The following is a 27,331-nucleotide window of genomic DNA, read 5'->3' on the forward strand; positions in this document are numbered from 1 at the left end:
GAATGTTTCAAATAAAAAATAAAAAATTGTAGTAAAATATACATAACAGAACTTTTTCATTATCTCAAACATTTATTGTTGGTGGGAACATCAAATAGTTTGGTGGTGCCTTAAAACGTTGAAATAGAATTACCATATAATCCAGCAGTTCTTTTTTTTTTTTTTTTTTTTTGAGTCTCACGCTCTGTCGCCCAAGCTGAAATGCAGCGGTGTGATCTCAGCTCACTGCAACCTCTGTCTCCTGGGTTCAAGCGATTCTCGTGCCTCAGCCTCCCAAGTAGCTGGGATTACAGACGCACACCACCACACCCGGCTAATTTTTGTATTTTTAGTAGAGACGAGGTTCCACCACTCTCGATCTCATGACTTCAAGTGATCCACCCACCTTGGCCTCCCAAAGTGCTGGGATTACAGGTGTGAGCCACCACACCTCGCCTGATCCAGTAATTCTAATCCTAGGTATAGATCTCAAAGTATTAAAAGCAGGAACTCAAAGAGATACCTGTACACCCATGTTCATAGCAGCATTATTTATGTTAGCCAAAAGGTGAAAATAAGTCAATTGTCCATCAGCAGATGAATGGATAAACAAAATGTGGCACAGACACACAACAGAATATTGTTTAGCCATACAAAGGCTCATCTCATTTTGATGCACCATTTCTTTTCCAAGAATCTAACCCACCAGATGCTAGAGAGGAGCTGGGATAGGTCTTTTTATTTTCACGACACTCTTTATGGAACCAAACTTATGGCAGATGCTCAGTGAATACTCACTGGTTGAGAAAAACTCTGTCGTTTGCTTGGCCTAGACTCGAATAGTGGTTGCCAGAACTTGAGTACACATCAGAATCTCGTAGAGGGCTTGTTCCCACACAGACTGCTGGGCCACACCCTCAGAGTTTCTGATTCATGGACAGAGCCCCAGCATCTGCATTTCTAACACATTCCCAGGTGCTGCTGCTGCTGCTGGATTCAGGAACCGCATTTGGAGAACCCCTAGCCCAGAGCCGTATTTCTCAACTGCGGCTACACACTGGAATCTCCAAGAGCTCCTGATTTTGCTCCCAGCCCCAGTACCTGAGATCAGGATTAATTGGTCTTGGTGTTGAGGTGGGAGGGGCTTTAAAAAACTGCCCACATGATTCTCATGTGCAGTCAAAGCAGAGAAGAGCTGCTGTGAAACCCTCATCACATTGAAGGCCTTGTGGTTCTTGTGAGCAGAGCCAGGCCCTTTTTCTCTCTGGTCTCAGGGGGAAGTTGCTTTCTTTTCTTTTTTTTTAATTAATTTTTTATTGTGGTAAAATACATAGAACATAAAACTACCATTAGTAAAATTTAGTATATTCACAACGTTGTGCAAACATTACCCCCACTTAGATCCGGAACATTTCATCATCCCAAAGGTTACCTCATACCTGTGAAGTAGTCACTTCCCACTCTCCCTGCTCTCAGCACCTGGCAACCACTAATCTGCTCTCTGCCTCTGTGGATTTGCCTCTTCCGGATAGTTCATATAAACAGAATCATACAATATGTGGTCAATTGCAGGTGGCTATTTTCATCTAGCATAACGTTTTCAAGGTTCATCCATGTTGTAGCATTCCTTTCTATGGAATAAAAATGGCCTTCATGCCTTTTTATGATTGCATAATATCCTATTCTATGGATATACCACAATTTGGTTATTCATTCGTAGTTTTGCATTTTATTGTAGTTTCAATATTTGACTCTGGTTAAATTGCTACGGATTCTCTTGTGTAAAATAGTTATTGACCGAAATAAAATGTTGGTGTTTCTCCTGTTTGAGTTTTAGAAAATAAGCGGTGCAGAGTGCTGCGAGGCAGCTGGAAGGAAAGGAAGACGGAGAAAATACAGCCTGGTTTCCAGAAAATGAGGGCCTGGGGTCAACGAGGCTATTATTTGCGACAAGCTCTTGAGTGAAAAGAGAGAACTTCAAATGATCATGATCATAAAGGCATATTCCACACAGGGTGATATAGCTGTTCCCTGGTGCTCACAGGAAACCAGTGGGAGAGCAAATACTGTGGGCAGAGGCTGCTTTTGTGACACAGGCTCCTTTCCTGGCAGAGAGAGACTTGAAAATGTCACAGGTGCTTTTCATCACTGGTACTGCTGTCTCCCCTGGCTGACAAGAAAACGCTCCCTGTCCCCATCCGCCTTCCCAGCACTCATCTTTGTGAAGAGTGAGAAGCAGTAGGTGGGAAGCCATGACTTGATTTGGCATTTAGACAGGAGGCCGGGGGAAATCAGGGTATCTAAATTGAATGTAACCTTGAACTAACTCTCAGTCATGGACATCCAATGTTTACTTCCTCAGGCGGGTACCCCTTTTTGCCCCTGACCTGATTACTCTCGTCTCCTCAGCTGAGCATCTTCAAAGAACTGTGTACATGCCCGCATCTGTGCCCCCACTTCCCATTCAGACCTCCCTGCTCTTCCACGCCCACGTCCCACCGAGTCCACATAGATTCTCGATCCTTGCACTTCATGCAGCCCTTGACCCTGGTGGCACTAACCCCCAACTCCCGATTTCTGAACCCTCTGTTTCTGGGGATGCTGCTTTGCTGAATTGTCCTCCCATTTCCCTGCCCTTTCTCAGATCTCTGTGGCCATTTGCCCCTCAATGCCAGCTGTCACGGTGGTTTATATCATTGGCCCCTTCTCCTTCTTACAGACACACTCCCCTGGGGCAAAGCTGTCCCCTCTCAAGGCTTCAACACCAGAGCTACCCCTGCCCAGGTTTCCTCTGAGCTCCAGACCACCTGCCTACTGGGTACTTCCTTTGGATAATCCATGGGATCCTGAAACCAGACGTGACTGGAAGGGGACTCAGGCAAGCAATTCATTTTTTAAGTAACCAAACTCACCATCTTTTCCTTCCCCCCTTCCTCCCTCCAAAGCTCCCCTCAACTCTCTATGTAAGCTGGTAATACCACCCACCACACCAAATGCCTGGCCATCACAACTGACTCGTTCCTCTCCTCTCTTTCAACCCTCACTTCCAGCCATCACCTAGAATCACCAATTGTTAATATTTTGCACACTTGCTTTCTCTCGCGCGCTCTGCTGTGTATATGTATATGTACCCTAACCCTAACCATATATATGTACACACACACACACACATATATATACACATACACCCTCACTCCTGTCCTGAGAAACCCTCAGACAAATAAAGATCGAGGGACATTCTATAAGATCTATATGCTATGTGCTACAAGGTCTGTTCTACATGCTTCAGAAATGTCAAGGGCAAAAAAGGTCTAAAGAGAGAACACAGATAAATGCTATCTGGATTGAATCCTGGATCAGAAAAAAAGAAAATGCTATCAAGGGTAGTACGAAGTTTGTTTTAAACTTGGCCGCCACTCTTCCAACTGGCACAGCCCTTGTTCAGACCACTTGCCCCACAGCTGTACCCCTCATTGGCCGTGTTTCTCCAGGCTCACCCTCCAGCTCTCCACTCTCCACAACAGTGCACACTAGATCCAGACAGTTTTCTGCTGAAAGTTCTTCAGTGGTTCCTTGAGATAAATGTCAAGCTCTGTCATGTAGCACACAAGACCCTCACAATCTCACTCACTTCTCCAGGCTTTGCTTTCCTCACTCGTCACCTGTCCACAAGTGCGGAGGCTCAGAACTTTTATCCTGCTTGCAGCTAACAAGTTAGTCTGCCAGTTTCATGGATGTTGGCAGAAGACATGAGATGCCTGGGTCAGAGACAAAGGATGCATCTCCTGGCATTGAGGAGGCAGGACGTGATCACTGCCCTCAGGGAGCACTGATCACACAAACAGCTGTGTTAGATGTTCTTTTCAGGTTGTCATTGTCTAAGCATTCATCATAGGACCTCAGTTTAATACTCACAGCGGTAGCCAGAGTAACATTTGCACCTGTTTCCCCAGCCACAATTCCACAGAATGATATGTGGACCAAGTGATGCTGGCACATGCAAACTGCTCAGCATCATTGGCTGAGGAACTCAAGGTTCGGGAAACCTCAATCTTTTAAAGGTGGCAGCTAGCAAACCTGTCTAACATTTACCCCTGAAAGGAGACATGATCTTTATTATACTGACAGCAAATAAATCTGCTCTTTGCCCTGCAGGGAGATATTGTCACTATCATCTAAGACTATTTGTTACATAAACATTCTTTAAAAGCAAGTCTGGAACAAAACCTGTCTAGTGTCTCTGTTCACAGATATGCTGAAATATGAAAGACCCATGGAGAACTGTCTCCCAACACCACCCCTCAAACACTAGGCTGCTGATTCTCTAATTGGGCCACGTGCTCTCACCTACTTTTTGGGGCCTCTGTTGCCTGCAATGGGATGTCATCCTCATCCCTAAAACACACACCACCCATGCACATAAATACTCGCATATTCTCTGTGCCCTGCTAACTCCTGTGTGTTTCCAGAATTAGCTCCTCAGGCAAGCCTTTGCTGACAGCCACACATGCCCCCGAATTGAGGTTATTTGTCCCCTTTGTGTTCCACAATACCAGCACACGTCATCATAGCACTTAATGTGCTTCATTGTAATCACCTGCTTATATATCTACCTCCCCCTCACCTACCAGCCCATTGAAGGTAAGGGCTCTGTTTCTGGTTCCCTGTGACCAGCCCACAAAGGGATTCATTAAAGACTGGAGGAGAGAACAAAGGAATCAGTGAATAAACTATTATTTTAAAGCTATCAACAGTTTCTTCCTGACACTTGAGGTGGCGTCGGATGTAAATACAGTGAAGCTGGAAAGCTAGCATGGGGCCAGCGGTGGGGGGATTCATAAGCATCTTCCACACTCTGGGGGAGGCCCTCTCTGGGCTATGGAAGGCAGCTCTTTGGTAGACCCTCCTAGCTACACAGATGTGAGGCAGGGAGCTGCCCAGTGGAATTGTAGCCCCTGATGGAGCAGTCCAGATGCTGCTGCTTCAAGCTGAGATGCTCTGTGCTCTGTTTAATGATACAATAATACAAACTGGATGCATCTTTAGTAGGTTTGTGCCTTTGCAAAAAACACTGTTTTTCTAAGGATGAAGTTAAGCCATCCTAGACCGGATTTCTGTTGCTCCACCTGTGATGCTATTTTAGACTAAGCCAGTGATTTTCAACTGGGGTGATTTTGCCCTTCAGGGGACATTGGCAATGTCTGAAGACATTTTCAGCTGTCACAACTGGAGGGTGCTACTAGCATCTAGTGAGCAGAGACCAGAGAGGCTGCTAAGGATCCTGCAATGCGCAGGACAGTCCTGCACAACAGAGAGTTATCCTGCCTAAGATGTCCACAGGGAAGAGACTGGAAGGTCGAGACTGAACTATTGTGATTGTCCCCTCGTGGCCGTGAAGAAAGAGGTACCAGAGCATGCCCCACCGTGGAGGTTGATCTTGAAGGAGTTGGCTATTCTCTCTGTCAGTCATTCTCTGGGTCAGGAGAGAGTGGTGGGAGAACACAGTCAGGAGGGACTACAGTCCATGGAATGCAGCATGATGGCAGCATCTCCTGGCATTGAGGAGGCAGGACGTGATCACTGCCCTCAGGGAGCACTGATCACACAAACAGCTGTGTTAGATGTTCCTTTTCAGTTGTCATTGTCTAAGCAGTCATCATAGGACCTTATTCAAGTTTTGTTAAACTCCAAGAACTAGTGAGGTTTCTTTCCCTTTTCCTTGTTTAAGCTACCATTTAATGAGCACTTTCTATGTCCCAGGCATTGTTCTATATCAGGGGTTGGCTAACTTTTTCTGCAAAAGGCCAGAGAGTAAGTTTTTGAAGCTTTGCAGGCCCTGTGGTCTCTGTCACTACCAGCTCTGCTATTGTAACCCAAAAGCAGCCACAGAGAATATGCAAACAAATGAACATAGCTGTGTTCCAAAGAAATTTATTTATAAAACAGGGTTGGGCTGGATTTGACCCATGGGCCACAATTTGTCAACTGCCATTCTGTAAGCTTAACGTGCGTCAATTACTGCAATCTGCATAACAATGTTATGATATAGAGACTATGTTCCATTTAATAGACAAGGGAACCCAGGCACAGAAGGATTGACTAATATGGCCAAAGTCACACTGCCAGTGAGTAGCAAGCCTGAGTTCTGAACCGTGACAGTTCACATCCTCCACGACAGCAGACTCTCAATGCTCTTTGGAGGGTCCAGAGCCCAGGCAGTAGCAACGGCTATGAGGTGGTAAGAGGTGACCAGCACATAAACCCTGGACAATGGTCCAGAGCTGGAGGGAGTGGAGAACCAGCCACTTTGTGAACAATCCCTGGGGAGTCTGGAAGTTACCCACAGAGGGGATCTGATAAAAGACAGAAACTTCCTGCAGTTCCCCAGGATGCAGCCCGAACTAAAGTGAAGGTTGACTGGCCCCTGAATGTTGACCTGGTGCTGGCTCAATGTTTCACGTTAACAGATTTCACAATAAGGATGTTCCTTCTGATATTTGACCTATAGCACTCTTGCTATTATTTAACGTTTTTCTTTATAGTAAAAAACCACAAAAACAAAAATATTTTGCTTTTTCGTAGTTCTTCTTAAACCTGAAGACCTTCATCCTGACTACTTCTGCCTCTTCTCTAGAGATGCGTGAAGTATAGTGGGAAGGTCGAGGGCTTTGGAGGCATTTGACCAACCTGCCAATCACAGCTCTGCCACCGACTAGCTATGTGACCTAGGGCACATTTCTTCACTTCTCTGGGCCTCACTTACAAAATGGAAGTGGCAGTACCTATCTCACCAGGTGCTGTGAGGAATCACTGCGTAAGATCAGAGTCTGGACAAGGTAGACTCTCACACATGCTGGGTCCCAGGCCCTCCTGAGCTGACTGGTCTCAATTCTTTCTTGTTTTCTTAGGGGCTGGTTTCCAACCTTTTAGAGCAAATTCTCTCTGTCACTTCACCAAAAACAAATCTAAGGTTTCCTACATGTCTCCTTTTACTTCTAATGAGATGCGCATGGTGATGTGGCAGTTCCTTTCAGGTCGGTTTCACTTCTGAAATCCGACCATCCCAGATCAGTGTCACCTCCTCTCTGGTGCCTTCCCGGAGTCCCAGAGCCAAAAATAAATAGAGAAATAGCCCATTCTTTCCTCATTCATCAACAAGTGTTTCCTGAGCACCTCCCTGGGGCCAGGCTGTGTGCATCTATCTGCCTATGCAGCTGCTGTGGGGACGCTGACCCCTAGGCTGTTCAGACACACCCTTCTTCTAGATAACCCTCCTCGAGGGTACAAATGGCTCCTTGCTCACCCCCTGTTCCTCTTGGAAGTCCTAGAACACTGCTGTGCATGCAGCAGGCTCAAGCTCTAAAACCACGATTGACTGAAACAATTCAGCAGTGATAATTTGACAAGTGAAAATCAGCCTTTGCAGGAAAGTCAACGCTTGATGATTAACCCAAGACGTGCCCACACCATCATGGGACAGCTATGTGGCAGGAGACATTTGGTGCCTGTAATTCTTAACTTTTTACCAGGGCATAACAAGTTTTCTTACCAGGCATCTGTGCAGATACAGTCCGACAAAGTGATGAGTCACTCCCTGCTTCATCCTTGCTGATGTACAAGTTCAGCATTCCACTAAAAGGCTTATCAAGAGTGGGAGACTTGGCCGGATGTGGTAGCTCACGCCTGTAATCCCAGCACTTTGGGAAGCCGAGGTGGGCAGATCACCTGAGGTTGGGAGTTCGAGACCAGCCTGACCAACATGGAGAAACCCTGTCTCTACTAAAAATACAAAATTAGCCAGGCTTGGTGGCACATGCCGGTAATCCCAGCTACTTGGGAGGCTGAGGCAGGAGAATCACTTGAACCCTGGAGGCGGAGGTTGCAGTGAGCCGAGATCGCGCCATTGCACTCCAGCCCAGGCAACAAGAGCGAAACTCTGTCTCAAAAAAAAAGGTGGGGGGGGTGGCGCGGTGGGGAAACTTGGCCAGGTGTGGTGGCTCACAATCTTACAGCACTTTGGGCGGCTAAGGCAGGTAGATCACTTGAGCCCAGGAGTTTGAGACTCACCTGGGCAACACAGTGAAACAGTGAAACTCCGTCTTTAGAAAAACAAACAAACAAACAAAAAACAGCGGGAGACTCTTAGGAAACTGCCACAAGGAGTCTCTTTAAGATTTCACCCAAGCACGGTTCCAAGCAGTGAGCTATAAATGCACATATGAGTAACCTGGAAACCAGCTGAGAGGCTGGGTCCCGGTTAAACTGTACAGGAGATGGAGCTGTGAGTGTGTGCGAGTACAGACACATCTAAGAGTACAGACACATACGCAGATGAACACAGATAGGGGGGTGTGGGCGCTCCTCTTCAGTCAGTCTTTGCAGCCTGGACTCTTGTCTCGCAGTGTGCTGCTCTCACATGATATCTGCTCACTGAATCACGGCTTGCTGCCCAGGCCCTGTAGTCCTGGCCCATTGTCCAGGCATATTTCTGGCATATGCCTCTTCACTGTGCATGGCCTCTCCTCTGTGTTCCCTCTTCCAATGTGGTCCTGTCCAATGCTAATCACTGCACTCCCTCTGCCGCCCGACCTCTTCCTAAGACGTGTTCCTGAGGGCACTGTTTCCGGATTGTTCCTGGAGGAACCCCTGCACCTCTTTCAGCCCTGTGCTGCTGACAGCAACAAGGACTGGATTCTATTTTTTTTTCCTAGCAACTGCACTGGTGTGTGTGTCTGTTTGTGTTGAGACAGGGTCTCTCTCCATTGCCGGGGCTGAGTGCAGTGGAACAATCACAGTTCACTGCAGCCTCAACCTCCTAGACTCAAGTGATCCTCCCACCTCAGCCTCCCAAAGTTCTGGGATTACAGGCGTAAGCCACCTCACCCGGCCACACTGGTCTTTGATCCACATTTCCCATGAGCATGTCACAACGAACAGTGTAAAATATTTATTTATGTCAACAGGTATGAAATCTATTGTGTTTTCTTTAACTGCTAAGCCTTTGATCCTGAAGAGGGAGAAGAAAAGCAAGTGAACTCGGCATAATTTGTTCCTGGCAAATCTACACTATTTACTCGTTAAAAAAATCCCTGCATTTCCTCAACGGCATGAGGTGTAGTGCAGGGCACACAGTGCCTGGCATAAAACAAGCATCCACCAAAGGACTGGGAAAGAGCACCAGGCAGCAGTCAAGAGGCCCAAGTTCTGACTCTACTCCTCAGGCTGCTGGAGCCACCCGGCAGTTCTGGGCTTTCCTGGCCTCAGCTGTAGACAGGGGCAGGGCTTAGTGACATGAGCTTCCCCTCCCATGCCTGGAGCCCACCTAGGCAATAATGACTGGGTGCCTATTTGAATACTTTGTGAAGCCCAGCAGAGACAGAGCATTCAGCCACAATCAGGCTGCTCCAGGGTGTCAATGTTGGGTTATCTACATTTCTGGTCCAATTATATCAGGACGCCCATTGCTCCTCCCTTGGTCCAGATCCTCTCCCTTTCCCCGTACATCCCTCTGGTCTCCCTTCCTCCAGGGTTTCACACTCAATCCATTCTCCACCTGCAGCTGGGATGATCCTCCTAAAATGCTAATCCCAGTTTGTCAGTGTTCTACTTAGAAGATCCAGCAGTGGGCCAGTGGCAGTGGCTCACGCCTGTAATCTCAGCACTTTGGGAGGACAAGGTGGGAAGATCACTTGAGGTCAGGAGTTTGAGACCAGCCTGGCTAATATGGTGAAATCCCATCTGTACTAAAAATATAAAAAATCAGCCGGGCGTGATGGCGTGTGCCTGTATTCCCAGCTACTTGGGAGGCTGAGGCACGAGAATTGCTTGAAACTGGGAGGCAGTGGCTGCAGTGAACTGAGATTACACCCCTGCACTCCAGCCTGAGCAACAGAGTGAGACTATCTCAAAAAAAAAAAAAAAAAAGCAGGTCCTGCAGTTCCCTGCTGCCTCTAGAACGAGGTCCCAGCTCTTTGGTTGGCTCAGCTCCTCACGCTGTGGCCCCAAGCCCCTTCCCTCCTCACTGAGGTCCTCGGTAATCTCCAGAACATAGCAGCTTCCTTCTTTGCACAGGCTGTCCCTTTGTCCCATCCCCTGCCCTTTGCCTGGCTTGCTTTTACGTGTCCTTCAGGTCTCATCTTGGACATCACCTCCCCCAGGAAGCCTTCTTTAATCCTTTCCTCCAAAATACTGGGTGAAGTCTCTCTCCTCTGTACTGTAAGGCCCTGCTTACTTGCTGTGTTCTCCAGATTCTTAGTCTTATAATGGTAGGGACCAAGCCTTGTCAACCATTTCCTGAGCCCCCATACTTACCCGTTTCTTTAGTCCAATATTTGGCGCTTAGTATTCACTCAATAAATATTTGTGGAATGAATGTGAACCATTTATCTCAGGCAAGTTGAAAACTTTGGTTGGTTTTTACATCTGCCTTTGATTAATAACAAGTGGGAAATTTTAAACCATTTCATTACTATATAAATTTGTTTAAAAACTGTTTAAATCATGGTATCCATGTGGTGGGGGAAGGTAGAATAAAAGAGTGGTGAAATGGAGGATACCACTAGTCTAAGACTCTTTCTAGATGAAAATCCAGAAATCTATTTGTTACAAGGTTTTGGCTCAGGATCAGGAAATAAGATCCCCAAGCTAGAAGGGTAACACTAAGGTGGCTTATTTATTTATTTTAGTTTATTTTATTTTTTGAGATGGACTCTTGCTTTGTCACCCAGACTGGAGTGCAGTGGTGTGATCTTGGCTCACTGAAGCCTCTGCTTCCCAGGTTCCAGCGATTCTCCTGCCTCAGCTTCCCAACTAGCTGAGATTACCGGGACATGCCACCATGCCTGGCTAATTTTTGTATTTTTAGTAGAGACGGGGTTTCACATGTTGGCCAGGCTGGTCTTGAACTCCTGACCTCAGTTGATCTGCCCACCTCAGCCTCCTGAAGTGCTGGTAGGATTACAGGTATGAGCTGCTTTGCTTGGCATCTTTTTTTTTTTCTGAGATGGAGTCTCGCTCTGTCACCCAGGCTGGAGTGCAATGGCACGATCTTGGCTCACTGCAACCTCCGCCTCCCAGGTTCAAACGATTCTCCTGCCTCAGCCTCCCTAGTAGCTGGAATTACAGGCTCCTGTCACCACGCCCAACTAATTTTTGTATTTTTAATAGCGATGGGGTTTCACCATGTTGGCCAGGCTGGTCTTGAACTCCTGACCTCAAGTGATCCACCCGCCTCGGCCTCCCAAAGTGCTGGGATTACAGGCGTGAGCCACAGCGCCCAGCCAATGTGGCTTCTTTAGATTTGCAGGTCATAGAAGAATAGACATTTGCTCAAGTTGGAGACATCAGTTTGCCTCTGGGCTTCCTGGTGACCTAGGCCAAAAGAGTAAACAGTAAACACTGCCTCATACTTGCTTCAAAACTTTGTTCCACGACATTGAGAGTTCCATCTTTTCTCCTTTCTCCATTTCTGATGGAGTTTCCAGAAAAGCGGTGTGCCAACGAGGGGCCACCTTGGGAAGGCACCAGTCCCCACTTGCCAATGCCACCATGACCTTATGGAAGGAAATCTCACTGTCATCATTACCGAGGAGACTTTGCAGAGCCCTGTGTCCTAGAAGGAGGGGGCAGCATATGCCATTTGTCCTGAATCTGCAGGTATCATTCTGAGAACTGGATGGGTTGCATCCATTTCACTCAGAATCCATATAGCTGAACTAGTCACAAGTTAATAATTGCAAAATTGTTTAAAAAGTTAAGATGAGCTAAGTGATCCATGTATTTGGAGTTACACCAGCTCTGAGTCAACCTTTATAGACTCAAGGAGGTGGCAGCTAGTATTTGTTCCTTCCTGGTTGGCATAAATTGAATGCTTATCAGGTAATTAGAAAGTTTCCTCCTTAAATGAATACTTATATAAACTAAAAAAGCTGGTGCCTAAATTACTTTGTTTTTACATACTTGTGATAACGACCCAACATCACCAAAAAGTATATGTGAACCGTGAATTAAGTGCAAGTTGCAAAAAGCTGTAGTTCAAAATCTGACATGATTCCCCATCATACTTCTGTGCTATGTCAGACCAGGTGCACACTGGCCATATTTTTATACCGTTTTGCCTCCACTGTTTTCAGTATTGTGGAAATTAATCATTTCACCCCCTTTCTGTGTGTTCTTAGCATCTAACATGGTGCTTCTCTGTATTTGTGGAATAGCTACCATATTTCATTGCTTCTCGATGCAATTGATAACACGACATATCCCAACTTCAGAGATGCTAAAATGTGGGGAAAGTGGACATCTTAGAACCAATAAAACAGGACCTTTGACTGTAGCAGGTGCAATCTCTCTTTCTTGGCCTGGTGGTATGGCCTCTGGAAGAGTCTGGCCATGGTGCCTGGGCTCCACTGTGATGCCTACACCATTCACCCAGCAGTTGCCCCTGCAGAGGAAGAGAGTAACAGACCAGGAAAGAGGCCCCTGCTCCTGAGACTGCAGGATCCCATGGAAACATTCTCTGATCTCTTCTCTTCCTCATGGGAAACCAGAACTTTCTCCTTCCTGCCTGCAGCCACCTTCACACTCATGCTTTGAATTCAGGCTTTTTGCTTGAACGCTTTCTTTTGAGCAGGTTCACAGGGCAACCCACTGGCTCCTCCTCTTAAGGGGACAGGTTGCCAAAGGCTCTGGCCGACTCTTGGAGAAGCTGTGCCCTGCTGTCACCTGAATGCCCAGGACTCAAGACCTGCAGGTAGCAAGTCGGAGCACAGCCAGAGGCCTGAAGGACCCTGGCAGGACAGCCCCCCAGCTCCTCCTTCCTCCTCACCTGCCAGCCCGCTGCACCTACGGTTCCAAGGCTTGTTGCTACCCCAGTGGGAAAAGGGCGCTGCATGGGGCTAGGCTGGTGTAGCTCAGAACCCAAATAGCTCACCCCAAGTTTCTTCCTAGGCTTAGGCCTCTACTCCTGAACCCCAAACCAGGCTCAGCCCCCATGGGCTAGACAGGGAAGCAGAGGATTTGCCTGCTCTCTGGGAGTCTTCAGGAGCATGGCTGAGGCGGCCATGGTTATGGAACCAGATACCTGGTTCCTGGATTCCAGGAAGGCACCAGGGAGATGAGACCTGACTTCACCTTGGTCTGAAGGACCAGGCTAGAAAGGACATTCTGGCCTGTGAGACCCTTGGGACAAGAGCTTGCAGTCCTTGTGTTTTTTACATTCCTTTCTTACTCAAAAAGGAAATACCTTTTGTTTATTCAAAATATAAAAGGAGTATTTCCTGGCTATAAAAACTCACAATTCAGAAAAGTGTGAAGAAGCAGAACCCCTCCTAACAAAAATAGAGCTCTCATGTGTTTGGTGCTGTAGAGTTTACAAGGCCTTTCCCTCTAGATTCGTTCATTTCATCCGCACCATAGCTCTGCGAGGCAAAGAGAAAGAAAAGACAATTCGCTTTGTGAGTATGTGCTAGGCCCTGTGTGAGCCTCTCGCCATGTGTTATCTTATTTGATCCTTACCACAACCCTCTGAAGCACAGCTGGGATTCTCAAACTTGAGTGAGCAACAGAATCACCTGGACGACTTGTTAAACCAAATTCCTGGGCCCAGCTCCCCAGAGTTTCTGGTTAGGAGGTAGGCCTGGGATGGGCTGAGAATTTGCATTTGGCCTCAGGTGATGCTGATGCTGCTGGCCCAGGGACCACACTTGGAGAACCACTGATGTAGATGCCATGACTCTGATCGTGTAGCTAAGGAACCAAGGCTCAGAGAGGTTGTTACTTTCCTAAGGCCCACAGACAGAAAGAGGCCTAGCAGATATTTCCATGGAGGTCACCTGGTTCTGGGGTCTATACAGTTTCTTCCTCCTGGTTTTCTGCCTCATCCTCTGTTCCACTATGCCTGTCTTTAGGAACTAATGCTAGCTTCCCTGTTTTTACTCAGCTTGTGAGGCCAGCTGTGAACACCAAAATGTAGGCGTTTTGGCAGCCACAGGTCAAAAGCCTCCAGGATACGCACAAACCCCAATTCTGCAATTCAGGAAAGATGAGAAGTAACTATGAGTGGGCAGGCCTTACCACATCCAGACAGACCCTAGCTGTCACAACTTCAATTAGAAGTAACTGGAACTACAGCACAGATTTAATCCAAGATAGGGGGTCGGATCGCTACCCTCAGCAGAAATCCGTGGGACTTGGGGATAGGGATTCAGTGTGCTGGTATGAAAACCATGTCTGCCAGGCACGGCAATCACCCCTGTAATCCCAACACTTTGGGAGGCCGAGGTGGGGGGTGGGGCTCATTTGAGGCCAGGAGTTCGAGACCAGCCTGGTAACATAGCCTGTGTCTACTAAAAAATCTAAAAATTAGCCTGGCATGGTGGCACATGTCCTAGCTACTTGGGAGGCTGAGACAGGAAAATCCCCTGAGCCCAGGAGATGGAGGCTGTAGCGAGCAGTGATCATGCCACTGCACTCCAGCCTGGGCGACAAAGCCCTGTCTGAAAAAAGGAAAAGAAAAGAAAAACATATCTGGGCTGGGCACAGTGGCTTATGCCCGTAATCCCAGCACTTTGGGAGGCCAAGGCAGGTGGATCACCTGAAGTCAGGAGCTCAAGACCAGTCTGGTCAACATGGTGAAACCCCATTTCTATTAAAAATACGGAGATCAGCCGGGCGTGGTGGTGGGCGCCTGTAATCCCAGCTACTTGGGAGGCTGAGGCAGGAGAATTGCTTGAACCTGGTAGGCAGAGGTTGCAGTGAGCCAACATGTCCCATTGCACTCCAGCCTGGGCAACAGAGCGAGACTCCATCTCCAAAAAAAGAAAAAAGAAAAACATGTCTGGCGTTTTCTGGCTCTCCTAAGAGTACTTTGTACCCCTATTCATCCTCAGGATGGCAGCTGGGAGTGGCGAGAAGTGGCTGGAGTGTTTTGAGATGGCCAAGCCTCTCTACTTTGATAGAGACAAGAGCCCTTGGTCTATTAATTGCAGGTGCTCTCTGCTGTTTTGCGTTCTCCCCTGAGCCCTCACTGCAGCCTGCTTTTTATATTGCGATTCAGGTGTGAGGTCATGCAGTGCCCTTATCACTGCTGAAGAATAGAAAGTCAAGAGTTTGCTTCCTGGCCTCCTTTCATGTGTTCCATTTCTAGTTCTCTGTGGGAAGAGGTTGAAAGGGTGTCTGGAGCCCCAAGAAAGTTCATTACGGAAACTAAATGTTTCCACAGATACAGGACAGAAGGCGGGTAGAGGCGCGTGCCTGGAGGACTTCAGGGACATGAGAATGAGGTTTGACCCAGTGGAGGATCTCACCCTGATTTCCAAAGGAAATTCTTTAAGATGGATAATCTATTGTCTGGGAGAGGAACCAAGGAGCACAGCACAAGGAATACATAGCACTGCCGGGGTCACACCGAGTCCTGCCACAGCCGAGGGCTGCGACGGCCGGCCCGCCACAACAGAGAACTGGTCAGGCTGACCTGTAAGCAAGTGCCACCGCAGCCACAGCCAGCCGCCCTGCACCCCCGGTCAGGCCACCCTCTTTCCAGGGTTTCCTGAACAGGATGGAGGGACTGGCCTCGCAGGTGCCCTGTGGGGCTGTGACGGGGTTGGCGCACCCCCCAGGAGGAAGGCTTGTCATCCATGTTCTTCTGCCATCCCATCGCCTTTAAGACTTGCCAGATCTTGAGCAAACAGGGATTTTCATCTGTTTCTCAACCAGCTTACATCAAGAAGCAGCAAGCCAGTATCTGATATCATCAGGGATGAAACACCACGCGCATTCTCGGATCGCATGATGTGCTCTCGGGTCTAGCTCCAATACAGTCATTCTTTCTGGTTGCTGTGTTTTGAACACACTGAGGTTTTTTTGTTTTGTTTTGTTTTTGGGTTTTTTGTTTTGTTTTGTTTTGGTTTGGTTTGGTTTGATTTTTTCTTGGGGAAGGACTAAAAAAGCCGTCAGTGTAAGGATGACTCTCCCAGCCAGCTGGAACTTTTTAACTCTTTTTATTGAATATGAAATATAGAAAAGTGTGTAGACCATAAGCAAGCAGCTGGATGAATGCTCAAAAACGGACTGCAGCACCCACACCAAGGACCTGAACGTGCCCACAACCCTTCCTGCCTCCTGGTCATCTTCATCCCACACAGGGCACATATTCTGATACCTTAGCCAGCTAGAGTTTGTCCTTAGCTCATATGACAACCTGACCTGCAGCTGCCCTCAGTTCAGAGTAAGTGAAGCTGCCAGGCTCAGCGGGATTGATGCGGGACTGATTTCCGGCAGGGAGGGTCCATGTCACATCATCCCCAGCCTCTCTCTAGTGATGCCACCTCAGCCATGCTAAGCCGAGCAGACTTTTAACTGCTGCTTCAGCACCCTAGGAGGAGCGCAAAGAGGTGATGCTGGCCCCATTTTGGCAGTCAGATGGTCGTCCTCTCCCCAGGGAGGAGCCGTCCATGCAGTCAGCCTGGTGACTCAGCTATGAGGATGTAGGGGTAGAACTCCCTTTTTTTTGTACTTTTGGAAGTCTTACCATACCTTGTGTGCCAGACAGCGGGAGGCCCCTGGAGAATGACTCAGCAGTGTACGTGCAGAGAAGCTGAGTTCTGCACCCAAGGAAAACCAGCACGGAGCCTTTGGTTGGACTTGCCCCATTCAGTGCAGCCCTTACTGCTTGGAAACTGTTTCCCTCCAGCACTTATGCTGGGCCCTCTGTCTACCTGTGCAACTCTGAGCACAGGCGCCAGCTGCCAGTCAGGACGTAAGGAGGAGCTAGCCAGGACCTCCGAAGGAGTTTGCCTCCTTAGCTGTCTTTCTTCTGTCCTCTCCTACACGTCCCCTCTGAGGGCTGACTCCACATCACATGTGCCCGTGTCACTAATAAAAACCAGACTTGCCTTTGTGCTTACCCCATGCATGTTTATGCGTCATTAGACTCTGCCCTCTGCTTCCTCAGCAAAGAGCTGCTCTAATTGTGCGGGGCAAGAGGGACAGAGGGCTGGCCAGAGCTAGTGGTCAGGAAGAAATGCTTCTGGACGGGTCAATGTGGCTGCACTGAGAAGCCCGCCCTCGGTGAACACCACGCAATGATGAAGTTAAGATTTTCTTCCTAGCCAGGCGCAGTGGCTCACGCCTGTAATCCCAACACTTTGAGAGGCTGAGGTGGGCGGATCACTTGAGGTCAGGAGTTCGAGACCAGCCTGGCCAACATGGTGAAACCTCGTTTCTACTAAAAATACAAAAATCAGCCGGGCATGGTGGCGGGCATCTGTAATCCCAGCTACTCGGGAGGCTGAGGCAGGAGAATTGCTTGGACCCAGGAAGCAGTGGTTGCAGTGAGCCAAGATCATGCCACCGCACTCCAGCCTGGGTGAGAGTGAGACTCCAAATAAAAAATGATTTTCCTCCCATACCTTGACACAATGTCTCTGTTCCCTGTCGCCATCTCATTCTGCCCAGGAGGGCTGTAACAGAGAGACAGGACCCCGTGGAGATGTGATCTGTGTTTCTATCATACCTGAGAGGCCAGCAGAAGAGGTGGGGCAAGTTTCCTCTGATCTGGCTAGACGGATCTTGGAAACCATTGGTCAGTGATTCTCTGAGAGAGTGCAGCTGACAGTCAGTCTGGGAGTGTGTTAAGAATACAGGTTTTTTAGGCTCCCTCCCTTTCCCAGGCCTAGCCCAAGGCCTAGAAATCTGCATTTTGGGGAAGCATTCCAGGTGATCCTGATGTGGGTGACCCTAAGCCATAGTCTGAGACACACTGGTCTAGAAAACCCCTCACCCAGCTTCCAGATGGGGAAAGTAAGGTCCAGGGGCTGAAATGGCTCACTGGGGATCACACGGAATAAAGCCCAGAACCCAAGTGCCACTTCTTTCCATGCCTGTCACCTCCCACACACAGAACCTGCCATTCTCACTTTGTCAGGTCTCTTGTGCTGGCCTTGCCTTCCTCCTCACTGCCACCGCTGTAAACTGGATGTGAAGACACAGAACGGGGTTTCTCCACAGGCCGAACACCTTCCTGCCTCCCTCCCATCCTTACCCCTCCACCTCCTACCACCAAGTAACTCTTCCTAAAACACAGACTTACTCCCTGCCCTGCCCTCTCCAGGAGCACGACAAAGTGGGAAAGGCCTGCCCTGCCCCTCCACACCTCCCCTGTTTGACCCAGCCTATCTCTCCCCTGTAAACCCTTTCCCACATGCTTTCCTCAAACACCACCTTGTTCTTTCTTACTTCTGCTCATGTGCTACTGTAATTGCCTTGGCCAACAGCACCTCCTCCCCACTCACCAAATCCTCCTTATCTTCCAAGGCCCAGGTGAAAGCCCTCCTCCTCCAGGAAGCCTTCCCTGACCATCTAGCCCTAGCACACTCGTCCTCCTTTGAGCACTCAGAGCTCTGAAGCATTTGTTTATGATGTTATTATTAGCTATTATGTTCTGCTTTGAATTGTGAGCTTTAAGTAATTCCCAGCTACGGACCACAGCCTACCCTTCTATTACCCACCCACTTAGCAATGGTCTGTGCACATAATACGTACATAAGGGATGTTAGAAATAACGGAGCCATGCAGTGCTAGGGCTGAGGAGACCTTGGCCTGTAGGTAGCTGGTTGGTCAGTTCAGTGACTTTTCTATGCATCTTGGGCTGGTGAACCTCCAAAGGCTGACCTTTGCAAACTGGTATCAGATCTTTCTCCGGACGGTGCTTGCACTGTAGTCATCAACTTCCCGCCTGTCCTCACCCACAGTCATTGCATCCCATGGCTTTAACTTTGATCACATCCCTACTTGCTTAAAATGTCTTCTGTGCCAGTGAGTCAGTTCTACCCTTCTGCTACCAAAACAATCGATCTTGTGCATCTTCTATGGCTGTGCCCCAACAAAACATTATCAACATTCCCCCACTTGCCAGGGGACTCGGGTGCCTGGCCTGCCACATCCATTCCAGCCAGTGACCAATGTCTAATTCACTGCAACTCTCCAGCTAAGCTGATTTCCAGCTGCTTCTCTGGCAGGTCTGCCAGACGGGGCTAACGTGCTCTTGAGATAGTCCCACAGAAAGCCGGGGCAACACGCACCCTTCGTGTTCCTCTCGCTCCATTTAAGACAAGCATCCCTCTTTCACTAAGGACTGACCAGCACCTCTTCATCCATCGCTAGCTTACAATCATGGCAACAAAAAGTTAATTCTAGACATACTGACAGCTTAAGTTCTGGGACCTGAGCCAAACTTTCAGAAAGGAGCCCTTTCTTCTTTGTTTATTACAGGATATGTGTCCTGCAAGAGAGAAAGGCTCTCTCCTGCCCAGGACCCTTGCAGTCTGGAGGTGGGGCAAGTTACCTCCGAATCTTGGAGGTTTGGTAGAAATTCTTGCAGGAATCTGAAGCCTTGATGCTATGACTCACAGTCCAGTGCCCTGAGCAGGCTCGCCTGCTTGGAGAAAGTGTAGTATGCAACCAAGTTGAAGTGTTCCTAGGAGATTCCTTTGTACTCTCTTTCTAGAATACCAGAACTATTCTTCTGACCCCTCAAAATCACCTCCACAGAGCATGAAGTTTCTGTATTTCTCATTAAATACAACCATTTCTGTTTTCTTTTAAACAAAAAAGTATTTAAAATCTCTACTTACCAAAATAAGTCCACTTGGAACCTACAAAGAACAAAACACAGTAAGTAAGTACAATGGAACCAGATGAGTGACAGAAAATACTACAGATTTTATTTTGATATGAGTGAAATTGAAAAGGAGGTCGATGCCCAGAAATTGAAACTTTTTCTTTTTTTCTTTTTCTTTTTTTTTTTTTTTGAGGTGGAGTTTCACTCTTGTTGCCCAGGCTGGAGTGCAATGGCACGATCTCAGCTCACTGCAACCTCTGCCTCCTGGGTTCAAGCGATTCTCTTGCCTCAGCCTCCTGAGTAGCTGGGATTTCAGGCATGTACCACCATGCCTGGTTGATTTTGTATTTTTAGTAGAAATGGGGTTTCTCCATGTTGGTCAGGCTGGTCTCGAACTCCGGACCTCAGGTGATCTGCCCACCTTGGCCTCCCAAAGTGCTGGCATTACAGGCGTGAGCCACTGCACCCAGACAAATTAAAACTTTTTCTGAGTCTGCATCAGAAAGAACATCAGCTTCTCAGGGCAACTGTGCTCCAAACAGCAGCACAGGCAGTTGGTTCATGCAGGGGCTCATAGAAGCAGGAGGGGGCTTGAGTAGGCGCCTTCTAGACATCTTAGAGAAGCTAAACTTTATTATCTGATTAGGCAATAATTTCATGTGGCTCAAAACCCAAAAGCCACCAAAGGGTACACACAGTGAAAGCTCTTCCTCCCACTCTATCTTCCCTGCTTCCATTAGAAGCCTTCCATTAAGGAGGCTAGCAGATGATCGGGAGCCCTTTCACAGCCTGGCTGCACACACACACGCACTGATCGCCCGCTTTCTCTTCACACAAACATTGGCACACTGGAAATAGGGTTCCATGTCTTGCTTTCTCACACTTTACATTTTCTCTCTCTCTCTCTCTCCCTCCCTCTTTCTTTTCCTTTCTTTCCTTCTTTCTTTCTTTCTTTCTTTCTTTCTTTCTTTCTTTCTTTCTTTCTTTCTTTCTTTCTTTCCTTCTTTCTTTCTTTCTTTCTTTCTTTCTCTTCTTTCTTTCTCTTCTTTCTTTTTCTTTTCTTTCTTTCTTTCTTTCTTTCTTTCTTTCTTTCTTTCTTTCTCTTTCTTTCTTTCTTTCTTTCTTTCCTTCCTTCCTTCCTTCCTTCCTTCCTTCCTTCCTTTTTCTTTCTTTCTCTCTCTCTCTCTTTCTCTTTCTTTCTTTTTGTGAGACAGGGTCTCACTCTGTCACCCAGACTGGAGTGCAGTGGTGTGATCACAGCTCACTGCAGCCTCAACCTTCCGGACTCAAGCAATCATCCCACTTCAGCCTCCCTAGTAGCTGGGACTACAGGTGCACGCCACCACACCTGGCTAATTTTTGTATTTTTCATAGAGATGGAGTTTCGCCATGTTGCCCAGGCTGATCTCAAATTCCTGGGCTCAAGTAATCTGCCCACCCCAGCCTCCCAAAGGGCTGGAACTACAGGCATGAGCCACAGCACCCAGCTGGGAAAAAGGTTCTATTTGAGGAAGCTGCTATCCACATCTGAGTTAGAATTCCAGGGGTAGTAGGAATGTGTAGGCAAAGTCCTGCCAGAAATAGAATAAAAGTCACCTACTACTTCCTACTCCACACGCTTCATGCATAAAGGCTCTTCGTTCCTATGTCAAAAGGTCTTTTTCACAAGTGCAGAACTGTGCTTTGTGACCCTGCTTGCCGGCCTTCCTCTTCATGTCCGAGGAGGGGACCCTGAGTAGAGACGCATCCCACTGTGCGTCTCAGGGGACTCATCCAATGAGGGGACTGTGCAACTCCTAAATCCCTCCCTCCCAACTTTTCCCAGGGTCTCCGTGGTTATCGGCCCACAAGGGTACTGATGGAAAAGCGTTTCTCTCGTGGGAATTAGTTTGCAGTAAAACTTAACTGACAAGCAATCTGGTCACTTATCACTCCTGGCATTTCCTACTCAAGCAAATTGTGTTTTTTATAAGTTAAAAAGTGAACTTGCCTTTTTTTTAAAGCTGGTTAAATCTCATATTGTTTGTTATTCTGTTCCATTTCTTTGCCTCAGTGTTTGTAATTAATTTCATTTTTAATTTTCAAATGTAACTGGTAATTTTTATCAAATTACACTTGCACATGGTTTAAAAAGTGAGATGGTTCTACAAGGCTGTTTAACAAAAACCTCAGTTCCCTGACACTCCCTAACCATGTACGGCTCCCTAGAGCAACCACTTAGGATCTTTTTTAAATGATTCTTTTGCTATTATCTCCATATCTCCATATAACATGCTAATACTGTTTTACCTTGATTATTTTAGGTTTGGGAATTATTTATTGACATCCCACTCTGGAAGAGAAGAGTTTAGATCTCTTTCTTTCACTCATAGCCCATCTCCTATATATAGGTGAGGAAATGAAACTCCACTAAGGTGAAGTGTCCTGCCCAATATCACATTCCCATTAAGAGGAGTCCCATCACATTTACCATTAATTTATCATTAGTGCCATGAACTTAGGGAATCTTCAAATCTCCTCAATCTTTGGAGTAGTTAAGTGGAGGAGTCCAGACCCCCTGGAGTATCTGATGAGTATTATGGACCTCTCCCAATAAAAATGTCCCTAAGCTGGCTGAGTACAGTGGCTCAGGCCTGTAATCCAGCACTTTGGGAGGCCGAGGCAGGCAGATTACCTTAGGTCAGGAGTTTGAGACCAGCCTGGCCAACATGGTGAAACCCTGTCTCTACTAAAAATATAAAAATTAGACAGGGGTGGAGGCAGGTACCTGTAATCCCAGCTACTCGAGAGGCTGAGGCAGGAGAATTGCTTGAATCTAGGAGGCAGAGGTTGCAGTGAGTTGAGATCGTGCCATTGCACTACAGCCTGGGCAACAGAGCAAGACTCTGTCTCAAAAAAAAAGAAAATCCCTAAGCTTAGACACATAAATTTTTATGTACAATTCATTTCAGAAGGTCCACAGACCCCCCCGAAACCAGCTATGGGCACATTGAGAGTTGAGAGTGCAAGATCAACCTCCCTTGAATTAGTAATTGGATGAAGACATTCAGAACCATAGGGAAACCAAACTTGTATGTGACCCCCAAGTTTACTGCTCACCCCTTTGCTGAAACAACAATGAAAAGAAATAAAGAAAGCATTTCTTTAAAACCAAGCTATAGAAGACATAAAACCTCTTCTGGATATTTTTCTTCAGTCTTTTGTGTGAGGCGTTCACTAGCAAGATGTAATCCCGGTCTTTAGAGATACAATAAGCCAGATCATTACTTCTTAGTAAGCAGAACAGTTGCAGGCCCAGGATGTAAAATTCCACAAGTAACAGAGGAGTTCACCCTTACTTTTCCCCTGAGGAGGCACAGGACACTCCAGTGATCCTGGAGGCCACTAGAAACACATCTGCTGCCTCAGCACTGCTGCCTTGCCAGCAGTTTGCATTGCACTTGCTCTCATTCAAATCACAGCCTTACACCCTATATCTTCTTCTACCCTCCCCAGAGCTTGCTAATCGAAGTTTTCCCTATTGTTGGAGCTCCCATCCTCAGATTGTTGGAGCTCCCATCCTCAGCATCACACTCCAGAAAGTCCAGGGATAAAAGTCATAGAGATGACACCTGGGACTGTGAGGTCTCAGTGATGACATAGAACTGGGGACTTGTTGAAAGGCAGCAGCCTTCAGAGCAACATTCCCTGCCCTCCTCTCTGTGGTGAGCCGGCTTGGGACGCCAGACTTGGCACGTTGGGTATAAATGGCAGTGTCTGGAGGGGCTCAGGAGCTGGAGAAGGGGAGAAGTGGCATTGTAAAATGAAGGTGAGGATGGTGAGTCAAAGGGGTTCATCGGGTGAGGATCAGGGTCCCAGCTCAGATCTGACCTCAGGAAGACTTTCTAAAAGTGTGTGTATGTGTGCGTGTGCGTGTGTGTGTGTGTGTGTGTGTGTGCATGTGCATGAAAGTGTGCTTTATTCAAGAATTGCATCCCCTGGTTCCCCACCTCTAGCTGTAAGAACAGAAGGCTTAACAGGATTAAACTGATTCCACAGGCAAGGCCAGACCAAGGCCTCGGGGGCATCCTGAGAGAGCAGGCCCTTCCTGGAGGGGAATAGTTTCCTTCCAAAGGAAGGTTATCTGTTCCATCTGGGAAAACTGGGAGGCTCAACCTGAAGCCTGTTAGAACCTGCAGACCGAGCTGGTACTGAGCAGGGAGGTTCCCCTGGAGGGAATGCCTGAGAAAATGATATTTACCAAGATCTATATCAGAGGTCCTGGGCCCTGCCTGCTTCCTGTGCTGGGTGCTAGAACTTTCCCTGAGTAAACATCACCTGGGTAGCCCAAAACTGCCTGGCTCTCCACACCAGGTTTGCGCAGAGCAAGCTCTGCAGAATTCACTGAAATGTCCCCCCAAAGCCACGGCAACTAAGAATTCCAAGAGTTTCTCCAGAAGACACTTGACTTCACCTTATTATGCTCCCTCCTGGGCCCCTGACATTGTTCTTGAACATTCTCCAATGCTGGAAGTTTAAATGCACCAGGCAGAGGGCAGAGCACACTTTGACCCCATTACTCGGCTTAACTCCTCTCCACCCCCAACTTTGGGTTCATACTGACATTCTACACCTCAGTGATTTTTGCTTTGACCTGTCCTCTAAGGCAGTTAAAAACCCCAGGAAGCTGCATGAGAATTTACAGAATGAAAGCTGTGTTCTTAGAACCCAGGGGTAGGCAGGCTCCTTCCTCAGAGTGAGGTGAAAGTGGAGTTTTGACTGCAAGCTTCCCCAATCCCAACTTGGAGAATTGGGAGAGGAGATAGGAAGGAGGGAAAGGGAGAGGGGAGGAAGAGGGAGAGCAGGGAAAGTAGGGAAGAAAGGAAGGGGAGGGAGGGAGGGAGGAGAACAGGGAAAGGCAGGAAAAGAGAGAGAAGGGAGGGGGAGTTGCCCCAGAGTGAGAGGAGCAACCAGCTATAGGAAAGAGGGTCAACTAATGGCTGTTTCTCCCTTTTGTCTTGGAGCAGCTTAAGACTAAAGAGATTTCCAGGGAAACTTTGGTCTCAGTGAACCCTGCATAAAAGGAGGATACATGTAAAGTTTGTGGTTTTAAAACTTGATTTTCACTTTTACATCACTCCTTTCTCCCACCTACCTTCTGTTTCTCCCTGACCAGATGAGGGAGATAATATCAACCACATCATGCCAGTTAGTCGATTGGAATTTAATTAAGAGTTATCCAAAGCCTGGCTCCCCTGCCCTTCCCCATGGGCACCGTGACCTCCAAGAGAGGAGGCTCAGAGCTTTTATGCTGCTGAGCAGGACATATTTCCCACCACTGCTGCATAGCCAGGAAGAATCCATTTTCAACCATTAAAATCACTTTCGGTCCAAAATCACTTTCTTATTCCAAAAGATTAACGAACCAGTCTTGGCTATACACATGTTAGCTCATGGCCCCGCATGAGCCCACAGTTCGGGTCCCCCCTGCCACCTCCTCCTGCCACCCCACTCAGCCTCCATCCAGTCCCTCAGCCTCCAGATCTTTGGGATTTAGTGTTCTAATTACAATCAGAAATAAGGTGTGTGTGTGTGTGTGCGCGCGCGCGTGGATGCGTGTGTACGTGCACACACATGTACGTTCAGCATAGTAGAGCCCTCCTGGAGAAAAACAATGATTAAGAATGGGATGCATCATCCCTTTGACTTGTAGGTAAGACTTAATGGTAAAGATCCTGTTCTCCAAAGAAAAGCGCCTACCACTGTCTGCGGATTCTGCACAGGAGTACAGCAAACCTTCCTCTGTGCTTACTCCACTCAAAATGCCACAGTCACCTCTCTACTTTCAAACGTGGATCGGGGGAACACTGTTTTAAATCTTGGCTTTGCCTCTCCTCCCTGGTTAGCAAGTTCGCAAGCCACATCTTCAGAGCTGGCGGTGCTCGGGAGTACACGCAAACATTTTAACACTAAATCTGCGCCAACCGCCACTAGAAAGCAAAGTGCTTCCAGCTCCAACCTTAGCAAAGGAAAACGGAGCATCCTTTCTTGAGACTGTGCTATTTGGTACTACGCCTTTCCTGCTCCCCCCAGCAAAGATTTTACTTTATCATTGAAGAGCCTTCAGTCCAGGGGCGGCTAAGCGCTCAGGAGTGTTAGGAAACAAGCAGGCGGAAACTTTACCGTTCGCTGGGGCCGGGCTGGAAGGCTGTTCCTTTAAGATCACCAGGAGGAGCACGGCCGCCGCTTGCAGGCTGCTCCGGGGCATCTTCGCGGGCTCCTGCAGGGCGGGCGCGGGCTGTCCCCGGGACTCCCGGTGGCCGCTCACGCTCCAGCCGCACACGGGGACCGCGTGCGCGCAGCCCGGGTGCCGTGGCGAGCGCGTCCGCCCTTCGCTCTCCTTGCTGTGGCGAGCACGTCCGCCCTTCGCTCTCCTGGCTCCCCCGGGCTGCTTTTATGGAGCACTCAACCCCAAACACTGATGTCATCGTGCGGGGAGGGGGTGAGGGAGGAGAACGCCCTGCCCACCCGAGGGCTGGCGCCCCAGATCCTAGGTGAGTTGTAGCCTTGACTTCAGCCGCGCTCTGCGGGTCCCCGGCGCTCCTCCGGGCCAGGGCTGACCTGTGAACCCAGTTCTCCGAGGAGCTGCTGGCAGGCGTGGGTGAGATCCGCCTGCCTCACATCCAGAAGGGTGCGTCTAGGGATCCCGTCAGTGGCATGCCCTTGGTCTGTCACTGGTCCTGTAACAGCCCACTGTTCACCTTGCCGGCTGCTTAGACAGAGCCCATTTATCAAGACAGGGGAGTTGCAATGGAGAAAGTAATTCACGCAGAGCTTGCTGTGCCAGAGACGGGAGGTTTTCCTTCTTTTGTTTGTTTGTTCGAGATGGAGTCTCGCTTGTTGCCCAGGCTGGAGTGCAACGGCGCGATCTCGGTTCACTGCAACCTCCGCCTCCGGGTTCAAGCAATTCTCCTGCCTCAGTCTCCCGAGTAGCTGGGATTACAGGCACATGCCACCATGCCCAGCTAATTTTTGTATTTTTAGTAGAGGTGGGGTTTCGCCATGTTGGCCAAGCTGGCCTTAAACTCCCGACCTCATGTGATTCACCTGCCTTGGCCTCCCAAAGTGCTGGGATTACAGGCGTGAGCCACCGCGCCCGGCTAATTTTTGTATTTTTAGTAGAGACGGAGTTTCACCATGTTGGCCAGGCTAGTCTGGAACTCCTGACCTCAAGTGATCCGTCTGCCTCGGCCTCCTAAAGTGCTGGGACTCCAGTACTCAAATCAGTCTCCTCAAGCATTCCGGGAGTTGTTTGTTTGTTTGTTTGTCGAGATGGAGTCTCCCTCTGCAACCAGTAGCGCGATCTTGGCTCGCTGTGACCTCCGCCTCTCCGATTCAAGCGATTCTCCTACCTCAGCCTCCTGAGTAGCTGGGATTACAGGCACGCGCCACCATGCCCAGCTCATGTTTTGGTATTTTTAGTAGAGACGCGGTTTCACCACTTTGGCCAGGCTGGTCTTGATGGCTTGGTCTGGTGATCCGCCCAAAGTGCTGGGATTACAGGCTGCGCCCCGCCTCTGGGAGTTTTTAAAGAGTATTTGGTGGGTAGGGGCTTGGGACTCTGGGAGTGCTGATTGGTGAGGTCGGAGATAGAATCACGGGGGGTTTGACTTAAGGTTTTCTTGCAGTCTTCTGTTCCTGGGTGGGATCCCAGAACTGGCTGAGCCAGATCACACGCGGTCTGAGTGGTGTCAGCTG

At 48.3% G+C, this 27,331-nt stretch overlaps 1 protein-coding gene across 1 annotated transcript in view; it reads right to left on the reverse strand.

Moving 5' to 3' along the window:
* CA12 (carbonic anhydrase 12) overlaps positions 1 to 26,034 on the reverse strand; it is a 46,950-nt gene extending 20,916 nt beyond the window's left edge. Inside the window, exons 1-2 of the mRNA XM_030930814.1 lie at positions 25,757 to 26,034; positions 19,608 to 19,628 (exon numbers count right to left, since the gene is read on the reverse strand). Coding sequence (XP_030786674.1) covers positions 19,608 to 19,628; positions 25,757 to 25,841 — 106 coding nt within the window. The 5' untranslated portion in view covers positions 25,842 to 26,034. The remainder of the gene's footprint in view (positions 1 to 19,607; positions 19,629 to 25,756) is intronic.
* Positions 26,035 to 27,331: the final 1,297 nt, after the last annotated feature.

This window comes from Rhinopithecus roxellana, chromosome 5 (genome assembly GCF_007565055.1).
Source record: "Rhinopithecus roxellana isolate Shanxi Qingling chromosome 5, ASM756505v1, whole genome shotgun sequence".
Lineage (NCBI taxonomy): Eukaryota > Metazoa > Chordata > Mammalia > Primates > Cercopithecidae > Rhinopithecus > Rhinopithecus roxellana.